We start from the raw sequence: 13,543 nt of genomic DNA, 5'->3' as shown, positions 1-13,543 counted from the left end.
ATAAGTCTCTTATTAGAAGACACTCATTAAGTCATTTCCGTTTCTTTCTGCATCAGAAGTTTGTGTGTCTGTCTTATTATACTATGACCAACTAGAATATAGGTCTGTAATTAGCAACAGGCACGTCTTTAGCTTCAACCAATAGTTTGGCAGTCCTCATCAAAACAACCTTTGAAGGCAAAACAAAACAAAAGTCAAGGAGAAACTCAAAGTAGCTGGAAAGCTTGAATCCCCTTCGACATTTCCTTCCTCCTTACAAGGCCTGAAAAGTAAATGTACAGTAGGAAAGCATACAGAATTTCCTAGCAACAGTTCAGTCAATGGTATTGCATGACCAGTTGTCAGGAGGTGCCTAACTTGTGTATGGCAGCTCTGAGTTCTAGATTATTTCACTTAGCCCTGTCCCCATGTCCCTTTCACATCTCCCTTACACTAAACAGGATGAATAAGACGCAATGTGGTACAGCATTTAAGCAATAAACATAATACAAAAAAGCCAATTACAATAAAATCTACTTTGTCATGTTTTCTAATGCTTTCTTCTTAAAGATTAAACAAAAGAATATGTCAGAACACTTGGAAATAAGAGGTGATATATTATCAGTAGAGAAAAAAAAATCATTATTTGACTCCCTTATCTACTGACATGTTCTCCTAGAGGAAGAACTTCACTACTGGAAAATTTAGAATCTCCTGAATTCTAAATGTGAGCCATTATAAATCATGACTATCTATCCTACTGACTAATTCTTTCTTTGGAAAGAAAGAAAAAATCATAATTATTTATTATTTATAACCTGTGTTATTCTAACAAGGATATAAAAAAACAAGACAATGAAAGAAGAATATAAATAAACATCCATGGCAAGGTGCCTGGGATAAAGTAATACAGGAAACTATGTACTTCATGCCAGATGCTGTAATTTAGCCTTTACAAAGATATCGTTTAATTCCCACACCTGCCCTACAGGGTGGGAAGCATTATCATTCCAGTCTGATACACGAGAGAGCTTGGGCTTGAGATATTGGGCAAGTTGCCCTAAGGTTTATGGATAGTCAGGGATGGAGCCATGGTAACATCTGGCATCTGACAGGAGGGTCTTGGCTCATACCCACAGTGGTACCCTGTCTTTGAAAGAACAAACTAATCTAGAAATGGACAAAGGAAAGCAAGACTGTGTTACAAGGAATAAAAGTTCTAATATCAATAAAATTTAAAAATAAAATAAAATAATTCAAAGCAAAAAGTGACCAGTGTTTGTGAAGGTTACGTTGGTGCTTGCCTGCTCAGGCGAGCTATTCAATTCTGAAGTCCTAAGTGAGACATCTACAGATGGAAAGAACATTTCAACACTATGGCTTGGTAGAGAGATGTCCTTACACAGTATGCCATAAGAAGCACAGTAAGGACCTGAATGGCTATGACACCTCTTCTTTCTCTGTAGATGTTCCTTCCTCCACTCTTTGCCCCAAACACTCTAAATCAGGAAGCTTTCTGCTATACCAGCTGTATCTGAGGTGCAGGAGTCACCAGGCCAGATCCGAGAAGGTCCTTTAGAGTAATAGCATGAAGCGGCTCTCCCAGTAGGACATTCCTATATAAAATGCTCCACTCAAAGAGTAAGGCAACTAAATTATCTAAAGACCAATGCCAGGGACATTTATATGACATATATTCTTATATTTCAAAGAGTATTACACTTTATAGAGAAATTTAGTACTTCCCAAGAAGGACTGATATTGTCACTCCAAGTCACCTCTCACATAAGAATCAAACTGGTCTGAAGATTAATGCATGTGAAAGTCATACAACATGAATTTTATCCAAAATACAGGGAGTGATTAAAATCTTGGTTTGAACGATGTGGTGCACAAGATCATGAGTTAACCAATCTACAAAAAATTACAAAGGACACTTTCAAAAGGTTTAGATAGTTAAACCACCCGACATCTATTTACAGCCTCCAAAGTTAGCAATAATGAAATGGAGTAAACATTTAAAGGGCCATGTTTTTATAAGGTAATTGGAAAAATAAGAGAAACATCCTAATCTTCTATACTCACACAAACCAATTATAGCAAAACCAAACCAAACGTTAATATCGAATATTTAAAAATGCAAAGGTACTTGTCTTAAATTTAGCTATGTTGTGCGGGATAACGGTTAATACTTATTCTAATGGAATATGTAGGAAATGAAAGCAGAAGGGGGTACCACTGGGGGGGTGGAGCCAACAAGAAACAGACAAGAGAGGGGGTGATAACAGCAGATAAGGCATTGTGGCAGGGAGATGATTTTTAGAAAGTGTGATGACAACTGCATGAAAATGTCGTCACTGAGCCTATTTTGAATTCTGACTAAGAGTTAAGGGAGGGGGCACTCACTTTAGTCTTTCTCCAGAGAATGTGTTAGGGGTGTGATAGGAAAGCTGGCTTCTGAGCAGAGGAAGCAGAAAGAGACATGGGGACCAGGGTCAACAAGAGGGTAATCACTGCAAACACTGTATCCTTGACATGCTACGAGGGAGCAGTCAACTGGACCTATATACAGTAGATACTCCAACTCTGTGAAGGAGACATGTTTAATACTGAGCTTTGAAAACAAGTAAACCCACGATCTTTGTAAGGACTTTGTGGTGAAGTAGGCATTTAAAACAGAAAAATAAAGGTTAAGAAACTTCAAATGGAAGCAGAATGATTAAATAAAAACCCAACTAATACAGCCTTTATTATCAATAAATTCATCTTTCATGTATTTTTTCATCCCGAAGGGTTGGTTTTGAGGGTTTTTTGTTTTTGTTTTTATTTTGTTTGTTGTTGTTTGTTTGTATTGTGACTATTAAGTCCACAATAGGTGTGGTGGCACTCAGCTATAATGCCAGTGCTCTGGAGGCAGAGGGAGGAAGAGGACTAGGAGTTCAAGGCCAGCTTGGTCTATATAGCAAGTTCTAGGCTAGTTAGGACTAAATCTTTTGAGACAATCCTAAAAAACAAACATACCAACAGAAAGGCAAGATTTAGAAACTGCACTTAATTTTTTCAACATTTTGAACCTAAGTAAAATACAAGGTTTAGGAGGATGTGGGTTGTTTTTATTGTTTTTTTGTTTGTTTGTTTGTTTGTTTGTCTTTTTTTTTCTAATGCCTTCCCTAGATGAACATTTGGCCTTAAAGGAGAGCTTACTTGTTGGCTGACTAAATGCATGAATAAACAAACTTCAGTAACTGTATGGTAAAGGTGTGAAGTGCATATGCTTAACTGGCATAAAGTAGACACACCCTGCTTAATTTGTAATCCAAGACTTCCAAATGCTTAGGGGGTCATGCCAGGCATTTATCTCATGGTTTTTTTTTATGTACTTTTCTTTTGCATGACAGTGTTTGCAAATGATGGCTCCCCAGAGACAGGTCTGAAAGCACAGCTCTGATGAGCACAGTGCAACATGAAGCTTACTGATGCACTCATCACTCTGGCTCTCTTATTAAGGAGCACATTTCCACCCCACCCCCCACCCCCGAGGGGAAGAATGATAGCAAAGATTAAGATACTGATGGCATGATCTTTTAATGCTTTGCCTCAACAGCAAGGCAAGCCTTAAAAGCTTCCTTTAACTGTGTCACCACACACACACACACACACACACACACACACACACACACACACACACACACCCCCTGTGCCAAGTACTTTGCAAGGTGCTGAGAACATAAAGATGATGAGAGGGTAGAGTCATACTACTGATAATTCCTTTGTCAATGTAAAATCCTCCTGTAACATAAATGACATTGAGTACCAAAGAGGCTCTTGTGAAGTGGTTACTATATGTGATGATGGCTTATCCCTTAGAGAGCTCAGGAAAACTAAATTATTCTGAATTCCCTACAGGAAGCAACCTGGGAGTTCATGAAGAAAGACAAAGACAACCATAATAGCAGTGTGGGGGTAGGGGGGAGGCTCCCTCATCCACCCCTGATTTGAAATGCAGGAACAGGGGGTAAGAGTGCTCTCTGGTCACCTTGTAAAATACTCCACTACTTAAGAGAGTCAAGCTGTTTGCATAAATGTTTATAGACAAAGAAAAAGAGAAGCCAGCGCAAGTTCATGCAGGCTGTGAGCTTCTGGTTTCCTGCACCTCTAACTTTTCTAGTCATTTACTAAAATTAAATAATCGGATTATATTTATATCAAAAATGCTATAAAGAAGAGTGATTCAGTTATACTCAACATGTTCAAGATTTGCTCATTTCCTTTGTATCTTTGTATCTTGCAAGCAACTTCCTTAAAATCGTTCCCATTAAAGGCGACCAGGGTTTGTAGAGCCATTTTTTTTTTTTTTCATATGTAACACAAGAGTGAACAAGTGAGGGGTAAGCCACAGATCTGATTAACTCAGAGGTGACAACACTCCCAATTCCCCTGCACCTGATGGAGCAATCAAATGATGGAGAAGAGGAAGGGTGGGAAGCAGTGGTGCCTTTCAACAAGAGCCCCAGGGAAGGCCGCTGTGGGTCACTGCTGGGCAGACACCCACCGTGAATCTGTGCCAGCATGTCTAGACACAGCAGGAAATGCTCTGGGCCCGATAGGATGGTTGACACTGCCACAATTCAAGAAGGGTCGCCGAATGTATCCTCTAACTATTTTTATTCTGTGCACTATACCTCTTGCTAGTCTGGCTGGGTACTTTTCCCTATACTGTTTTTATTTTTCTTTCTTCCGCTGCTCTCCCCTCCCCCTTTAGAAAGGCTACAATTTTAACTGAACTTTGTAATATGAAATTAGAAAAAGAGACCTAGGCCTACAAACTGTCACAGCTAAAACACTAAATGATGCTAATTTACGTAAAAATGTACATGCTGAATGTGTATGATCAGACCATGGTAAGCTTCAAATAATGCATTAAACAAGACATGCTGGCACAGGGCACAGGAACTAAAACCTGTAAAGGCTCTACTGACCTTACTATATACTACCACACACAGACAAAAATAGTAGAGCTCTCCTAGGCTGGACCAAGTAAGCTCCTACATTATGTCAGCCGCTGAAAAAGATTATTGAGAGCTACGAAAGCAAATTTTTGAATGAATAATCTCCCCACCTACACGAGAATCCCAGCTCTCTTATTCCCATGGCCACTATGGTGTTTCAGGATGTAAGCCCACTTCAGGCTTTCCTGAGCACTCCTGGCTAAGGTAATATGGGCTTCATATCACCTTTTGCCAGTAGGTCTCTCTAAACTTTAAGTAACTGCAAGATCATAAGCAAAGCATCACCAATTTCCTGGAATGTCATTTTCCCAAGAACGCAAGGGAAGCTACCACACACTTCCAGCTAGAATAATGCATTATTTCCTGTTTGGGTTTAAAAGTCTTCCTCATCATAGCCACAGGCCATTGTTAATCTGCCAGGTACTGAGCAACACCCAATGAATTTAACTCTCAAGAAATCCCACCAAGAAAGCACTATTCTCCTCACTAAGTCCCACTAGTTAACAGCTGTAAGGGACATGAAGTTCTATGCCCGGGCTGATATAACAAAGTGAGGATTTCTACCCAGATACTCTAACCTCAGAGTCTGGCCACTTAGTCACAGCAAAAGGCTGTACAAGACACAGGTGATATGTGTCTCCCAGACAGAGTGGAATTAGTAGCCATTTCACAGTTCAGTAAGGATCCCAATTATTAAAAAGTCTGTGCTTTACCTATTATATTCAGTACTTTTTCTCCCTTAAATGATAGAATTGGACTGAATAAAGCATAATTGTAGGCAAAAGAAAGCTTCAATAGAAATAAAACATTTTTAAGAAAAGTGAGTTTAACTGCATTATTGTAGGAAAAAGACCTGACTTCAGAAAAGTTTTAGAAAAGGAAAAAACAAACAAACAAACAAACAAACAAAAAAACCCCAACAGAACAAAAACAAAACAAAAAAGAAAGAAAAGGAATCAACAAAACATGATCGTACTGCTGATTTCTCAGATGAAAGCCTCTTCCAGCAGGTGTTATACATGAGCAGCCTTGCAGTAGCTAGGGAGCAACTGGGGACAGTCAGGCCATGTTAGATAAATTCTCCGATGAGATCAAAATAGGAATGAATTAGTCCCATGACAAAATTACCATGTTAATTAACCAGTAAGAAAAAGAATGAAAGTTACAAGTCAACCACTAAACTCTGTGAAGTTTACTGGTTGAGGGGCTGTCCACACTCTGACGCAGATGAAGCAGCACGTATGAAGGGAAGAGAAGCATTAGTGTGCAGCTGTACAGTCTATGTAAAGCAACACACTGTGGCTCTGTATTACACATGAGGCAAGAGTCATTTCTTAAGTGCCAGCCCTATCCTAAGGCTCAGATGGTTCCCAGCCACACCCTCTGTTCTTCCTTTCCCATGGGTCATCTCTTATCTGCAAACTTGAGTATGTTTCCTGATGCCTCTCTCCTAAAGGGGCCTGGAACCATCAGTGATTTCCCCTTTCGCCCAGTCTGTCCTCTTCCTCCTTACTGGATCCCTCCTGTCCAGTCTCAAACAAGCTCGAGTGCCTACCATTCAAGGTCTTACAAGGATGAGCCCTATGTAGACCCTTAATACTCAATAGTACGCACAAAATGGCTGGGGGAGAACATAGCACAATGCAAATATTACAGATAATGAACGTGGGGTACAGATGGGAGATATTGATTCCTATATAGCCTACTCTGTTAAAGGAGCACCTTCACTTGACTTTGGGCAAAGTCTGTAGGCTGTATCCTCTACAAACAAAGGAGTATTAGTGGTACGTACCCCATAGGGTAGTTGGAAAAGCTAAGTCAGGAAATATTTTTAAAAGAGCTTAGAACTGTATCTGGCATCTGAAAGGCATTATATAGGCATTTTCTACACAAATATAATGACATAAGATACCAAAGATGCAAAGAGTGGACCCCTCCCTGCCTTTCTCAGCTATTCCTTGTGGAACAAGGAAATCAAACATCCAGCCAGATAATTGTTCTCTAAAAGCATCTTGCTTATGTGAAACAACTTGGTAAATTCATTTTTTAAAAACAACTAATTACCTTTCATGGAAAGAAGTTGTGTGGCGGCTGTATTGGCCTTAAACGAATAGTCTGTAATTTTCCATGATCAGTAGGCTGGGTGGGCTGGTATGGTACCCAAGTAGCTGAGAAAAGTAAGCTGGAATGATGAGCTGTAGGGTGGCATATGCTAGGCAGATGCTGTCAGAACATGCCCATATCCCTCCTGGTGTTTACAGAAAGGAGGGTCCCTCTCCTGGGCCAACTTCAGGCAGATTCAATAGTTGTTTAAAAACTAAAACCCTGCTTTTGTAAACAAAGCCCCAGCTAAATGGTGATTTAGGGAGGCCTAAAAACATTGGCCTTGGCTGATACTCTGGCGATGTTAGACTTCACAATTTTGCTAAATGAACTAGGAAGGTGATAGCACACATTGGCTCCCCTTGTACTGGATACCTGTGAGGACAGAATCTGAGCTTTTGTCTCTGGCAGAGATCAGCAGCTCACAGTGCTTCATTTCTCTTCGGATCCTCTGGAAGGGGCTGGTGACATTGGTCATCAGTAAGAGCATCAGCACCAGCACAAACCTGGTGACCTGAGTGTGACTCCAGAAAGGCACTTAAAGGTGGAAGAAGATAGCTAACTCCACAAAGCTGTCCTTGGACTTGCACATGTGTGTCACAATATGTGCATAACCCCCATATATCATGTAGAGACATACGCAATGGCATCATACTCTTTAGGGTGGCTGAGGGCTCAGCAGGAAACTTCCTGCTAAGCTCCAAATCCTGAGCCTCTTCCAGGAACCCACATGGTGCAAGCAGTGGGTTGACAGAGAGCATAAACCCAATACACTGTTTTCTGACCTCCACATGTGCCGTAGCATGCCCCATGAATAAACAAACGGAAACACACTCTAAAAGAATCCTCTGAAAGGATTCAATTTCAGAAACCAATTTCTACAAAGCAGATTACTTCTGGAGCCTCATGGTAGTTTCAGTGTTAGCATTATCAATGATGACGTTAAAAAATTTAAATGCCTTGTGTAAAGAAGCCCAACATGCTGACTGTTTCTGTCAATTTGACACACACTAGAGTCACCTGGGAAGAGGACACTCAGTTGAGGAGCTGTCTCCATCTGACTGCTAGAGGGTACGGTCTAAATTGCTTATTGATGTAGGAGGGCCCAGCCAGATATGGATTGTGCCATCCCTAGGCAGCTGGGCAGGGGCCTTTGAAAACATAGCTGAACAAGCCAGAAGAAAGCAAGCCACCAAGCAACTGGTCTCTGTTTCAGTTCCTGCCACCAGTCCTGCCTGGACTGCCACTTTGGCTTTCTTTATAATGAACTGTAACCCTTTCTAGCCCAAGCTGCTTTTGGCCATGTTGTCTCTCACAGCAACAGAAACAAAATTAGGATCCCCACAATGCCCTAGAAGCACAGTTTACATTTGTAGTTCTTTCCTCTAAATAATGCAACAAGAGGGTGAAGAACACAAGAACTATTCCGAGTTCCAAGATCTAAGAAAAGAGACCAGGACAAAAAGTCACAGTTGCTGTGCCACCATAGGGCCAAGTATTAAGAGGCTTGCATGGTGCACCTCTTCAGAAGGGGACATGTGGCTCTGCTTTACTGGCAGTTGATCACTATGTTGTCTGTGTAAGCAAGCCCCGGGAAATGGAAACAAGCTAGACCTAACAATGTTCAAATACCTAGTATGTGAGAGTTTGGGAGATGCAAGACTCAGGTGGTCCACTCAGAAAACAGAATAGGGAAGTATTCACGCTGGATTCATCCTTGGCTCATTATAGAATATGTGGGGGCTGGAGGAGCGCAGGTGAAGCCAGTAGCCCATCTACATGCAGACCAGGAGGAAGGTACGTTCTGGACTAAACTGGGAACCAGAACTTCACCGTTTTGGGTACCATAAGCTCAGGTTATTTTCCTATTTTCATCAAGCAAACAGGAATTAAACAAGGGGAATGCTGATATGGACACTTAACTGGAATGGCTTAAAAATTTTGAAAACATTTACGAGACAAACTCAAAAAGAAGCTAATGTTAAATCAGTCTCATTTCAATAATATTAATATTATAAATTAAGTATACTATATTATGATAAAAATATAATGGCATTATATTATGTTAATTGATAATTTTATATCAGTTAGCATTCTATTAATCCTAATATAAAAATTGGTGAAATGTTATATGAATTCAACTACAGTACTTGTGGAAAAAAAAAAACCAACAAAACAGGAATTCATTTTTCCGCACTTTAGCTTAATAGAACCAAGCAGAAGAATTCTCCTTTCACATTCTATACTGCTTATTAAAACCATAAATGAGAGCATATTATAATCCATTGTTTTTAGGATTTCGTAAAATGATCAGTAGGAAAGCAGGTATTGAGCCAGGTGTGGTGGTACAGGCCTTTAACATCAGCACTTAGAAGGCAGAACAGGCAGATTTCTGTGAGTTCAATGGCCCCCCTCCCCCCGGGCTACATAGCAAGTTCTAGGACAGCTGAGGCTACACATCGAGACCTTGACTCTAAAAGATAAAGAAAAGACAGAAAAAAAAAGCAGGTATCATCTCTGATTTCTTACGCTCAGAGCTACAACAGGCCAGTGTTGTAAGCCTTTTTCTTCTCTTGGAGAACTGACTTGTGATGAGAAAAGTTCTTCAAGGACACTGATTCATCTCCTCCAACTGTTTTCCAGGTTGATTCGGAACGTGTGTTATCACTGTTATTTTCCACACTTCATAAACTCTACTGCACAAAACCATTGCCTTCCACGTTTTACAGGCATTGTTCACTACCCAGAAATAAATCTCCCTCTTACCAGTACATAAAGACTAATTCGTAAGTTACCCGTCATGTTTTATTGTTACAGGTGCATTAAAACAAACCTCACACATATTTCCTAAAAAAAGAGGGAAATACTCCTATATTACTTTGCATTTATGAATCAGTATGTGTGGCTTAGAACTACTAAGCACGCTTGGTGTTTATTTTAATGAGTTCTTTAAAAGCACTGTATAAGTGATCATTATATCCTGATTCATGATTTAAATGTGAATTTTCAATTTCAAACATAAAGTGCTTTATGCTTCCGTTCAAAATAAACATAGTTCTTTTAAAGTCTCAGTCAGAGTTCAAACGTTTGGCTGGGTATACAAAGCATCTACTCTATGTATTTTTCTAAACATTAAAAGTCTGGGTTAGGGATATCATCCAACAATAGGGACTCACTCAGCATGTACAAGGCCTGAGATTTGATTCTTAGCACTACAGAAAAAACAAAATTTATACTGAAAAGCTTGCCGTGGAGAACCATGATGGGTAAGAGTCAGAGCAGTGAAAATGAAAAACAAGCACTAAGTTTGTGCTGTTTTACAGCTCTGATACTTCAACAGGAGTGTCTACAAAGTTCTTCCTTGATATCATTGATCCAGACACAGGAAGATCAACGTTGCTATTTACTGAAAAGCTGAAAGGTAAAATGTTCTGACTTTGATAAGTAAACATTATGCTATAGAGAAATTTTATCTTCGTGGCATTATCAACACAAAGTAACTAAAACAAAAACAAGCTGGGTATTGAGGCCAATTTCATTTAAGCTCACTTAGGATTCTATAGATTTTTGATTTCCCAGGAACTCTCAAATCTATCCAACCTTAATGGAAATATCTAGAGGGTAGGTAAATCAGAAACTCAGGAACTGAGGCTGGTAGACCAGAAAATAAACCTGAAAGCATCCAATATGCAAATATACACCATGATTACAACAAGCTCAGGTCTTTGCCCACATGCTGTTACCTGATTGGGCGATTCTCTTTACTGTCAAAGAGTGAGAAGATGACCTCCAGCTCCTCTCCTAGGTTGGAACACATGAGGCTTTTCATCTGGACAAACAAGTGGTGGCTGCTGGCCTGCACTGGGGTGTCTTTCTTCCGATGACGATGTCCCATCTGAAAGATACCCACCCCACCAGGAAAAAGACAGTCAGCATGAACTAATGAAAATAATGGGGCAAAGCCATGGAGGGATGCGGATTGCCTATAGTAAAATTTATTTTCATGGTAAATTCAGTATCTAATCTAAATTTCAAATTTTATTCTAGCGTCTTCAATAAGATGATCAAGAGCTCTTATTTTAAAAATTCCTTTAAAATTTTAATGTTAAGATGATACTAACTCAAAGCATAGATTCAGGAAGGAAGAAGTTCAAAGAATTTCTGATGGTCCTAGTCAACTTACAGGATGAGAATAAACCAGTCATCCTAAAGAACAGCCAAGAGTGCTGGCCTGGTGGTGCAGCTTGTAATCCCAGCAGCTTGGGAGGCTGAGGCAGGAGGATTTCAAGTTTAAGACTGGCCCGACTACAAAGTGAGTTCAAGGACAAACGGGACAATTTGATGAGACTCCCTCCTCTCACTCTCTTCATGTGTGTATGTGTGTGTGTGTGTATGTATGTATGTATATATGTATTTATGTGTGTATGTACTATACATGCATGCATGCTAGGGATGCTGCCCAGTGGTGGAGCAGTTGCTTAGCATAGCACATACAAAGCTTTTGGTTTAGTACCCAGAACAAGAAAAAAACAACAGCAACAACAATAAAGCAGCCTCCTCAAACAGACAAACAAAACTCTTCAGATTCCAGTTACAAATCATTTGATAAATCAAAGATCAAGAATATTTCTATAACTTCTCATTTATCATACTTTAAAAATATTTTGAAAATTATACTAAACTGCAAAGCTTTGTTAGTTTCTGAATGAGGCTCTGTCAAGTCTTATTGTACCACTCAAGCAAGTTAATATTTGAGAGAAGGTCAAGGAGCCCCCGGGGAAGCTAACGTTAGGAAGAAAGAGCCATGTATCCCTTTTTCCACTTGTCTGTGCTGCAGCCAGCTGGTGCCAAACTTGTGATGTAGGACCAGAATTGAAAATGCACATAATTCAAGGAAGGAAAGCAATCATGCATGGGGCTACAAGTGGGAGACCATGAGGACAAGCACCAGCCAATTACTATCCATTAGTACTGCCAAGCACTGGGATGGCAACAGTGAAACATAGAAACATTCCATGCTTCATGGCGATGGTACCCACCAAAGGTATCTAACACCAGCAAAACCAGTAAGTGTACACGCAGACACACCTACCAACCTACCCACCCAGACAGACACACACACACAGATACACAGACAGACAGACAGACAGACACACACACACACACACACACACACACACACACACACACACACACAGAATGACGAATGGGAAAAAATCTATATTATTAGGAAAGTCCTTAAAGGGTGTTTTGATTTGAGCATGGAAAGTCAGAAGACTCCTTGGAAAACTGTCCCTGTAGCAAAACACTGAAAGGAACAAGAATTACGGCCTCCCCAGGCAGGGTTCCCCGATTTGATTGTAGTGAAGGTGTAGGTTGTTTCCCCTTCTAATCCTTTGGAGGCTGATTAATAAGTACTTCTAGAAAAATAAAAAACAAGCAAAAAGACAGAGAGAATACCATTGTGATGTAAAAAAAATTATACAGGCTTCTAATTCTCTATTTTCCACGCATATACTGGCCCAGCTGCCAACTGCTGCCAGTCTACTCAGATCTTGGACCTCTACCTTAGGGAGCACTGATGCAGGATAATCGGGCAAGAAAGCACCTGGAAAGTCTGGTAAAGTATGGTGTGGGATGGTCACTTTCATGTCAAAGACTGACGAATGTTATTCCATCTGAACCTCCTCATTAAGAAAGGAGTAATTTGAGCAACAGGCATTTAAATACGAGGGTTTCAAACTCCATGGCCATGATGGTTGTTGGAGGTGGAGAAATGACCACATTTCTACAGCAGGTACCTTTTAAGACTTGTAAGTAGAGTTTAGTAATTACCAAATGACTGGCCAACTTTCAGGGAAAATGCCTTTCTTACAATTTACAGTTGTAACTGCATTTGCATACCATCTTCAGATAGTTTCTATGCTTCTAACTTGTATTCTGAACTATCTAAAAGGAAACGATCACAAACAAGTAACCCACTAAACAGATCTTTAGTCAGCTCATACTCATCAGGCACATGGGATACCTCTGTGAAAGTGAGGAGACACACACACACACACAAATACACACGCACACATGCACACACTTACACACACACATCTCATCAGCCATAACTATTAGAAAAACATGGAAGGAAAATTAACTACAGGGGTTGGGGGAAGCAAAATTCTTCCGTTTCCTGTGAGGCTTGCTCAATTTTGTGCTTTCGAAATTCTTTTCACTGGGGCAAAAAGACATATCACATGCTTATAAAGCTAATGAGTTTAATTCAAAAGGAGTCTTTCCCCCTTAGATTGCTAACTCATTTGCTGAGTTACTTACAAATCCACACATAGGTCTAGTCTAAAGGGCAGCACAGCATAAAGCTTTTCCGAAGAAATGAATGGTGACCAAAGACAGACACAGACATCGATGCCTCCTGTAAAGAACTGAGCTCAAGGAGGTGCCTG

The 13,543-nt window shown here is 40.1% G+C and overlaps 1 protein-coding gene across 4 annotated transcripts in view; it reads right to left on the bottom strand.

The window, feature by feature from the left end:
- Dock4 (dedicator of cytokinesis 4) overlaps nt 1–13,543 on the bottom strand; it is a 415,077-nt gene that overhangs the window by 195,757 nt on the left and 205,777 nt on the right. For all 4 annotated transcript variants that reach the window (XM_051145099.1, XM_051145092.1, XM_051145105.1 and 1 more), the window contains exon 8: nt 10,835–10,986. In XM_051145099.1, coding sequence (XP_051001056.1) covers nt 10,835–10,986 — 152 coding nt within the window. The remainder of the gene's footprint in view (nt 1–10,834; nt 10,987–13,543) is intronic.

The sequence above is a fragment of the Acomys russatus genome, chromosome 1 (genome assembly GCF_903995435.1).
Source record: "Acomys russatus chromosome 1, mAcoRus1.1, whole genome shotgun sequence".
In the NCBI taxonomy this organism is placed as follows: Eukaryota; Metazoa; Chordata; class Mammalia; order Rodentia; family Muridae; genus Acomys; species Acomys russatus.
Note: the sequence above shows the minus strand (reverse complement) of the source record. Positions and strands in the feature narration are given on the sequence as shown.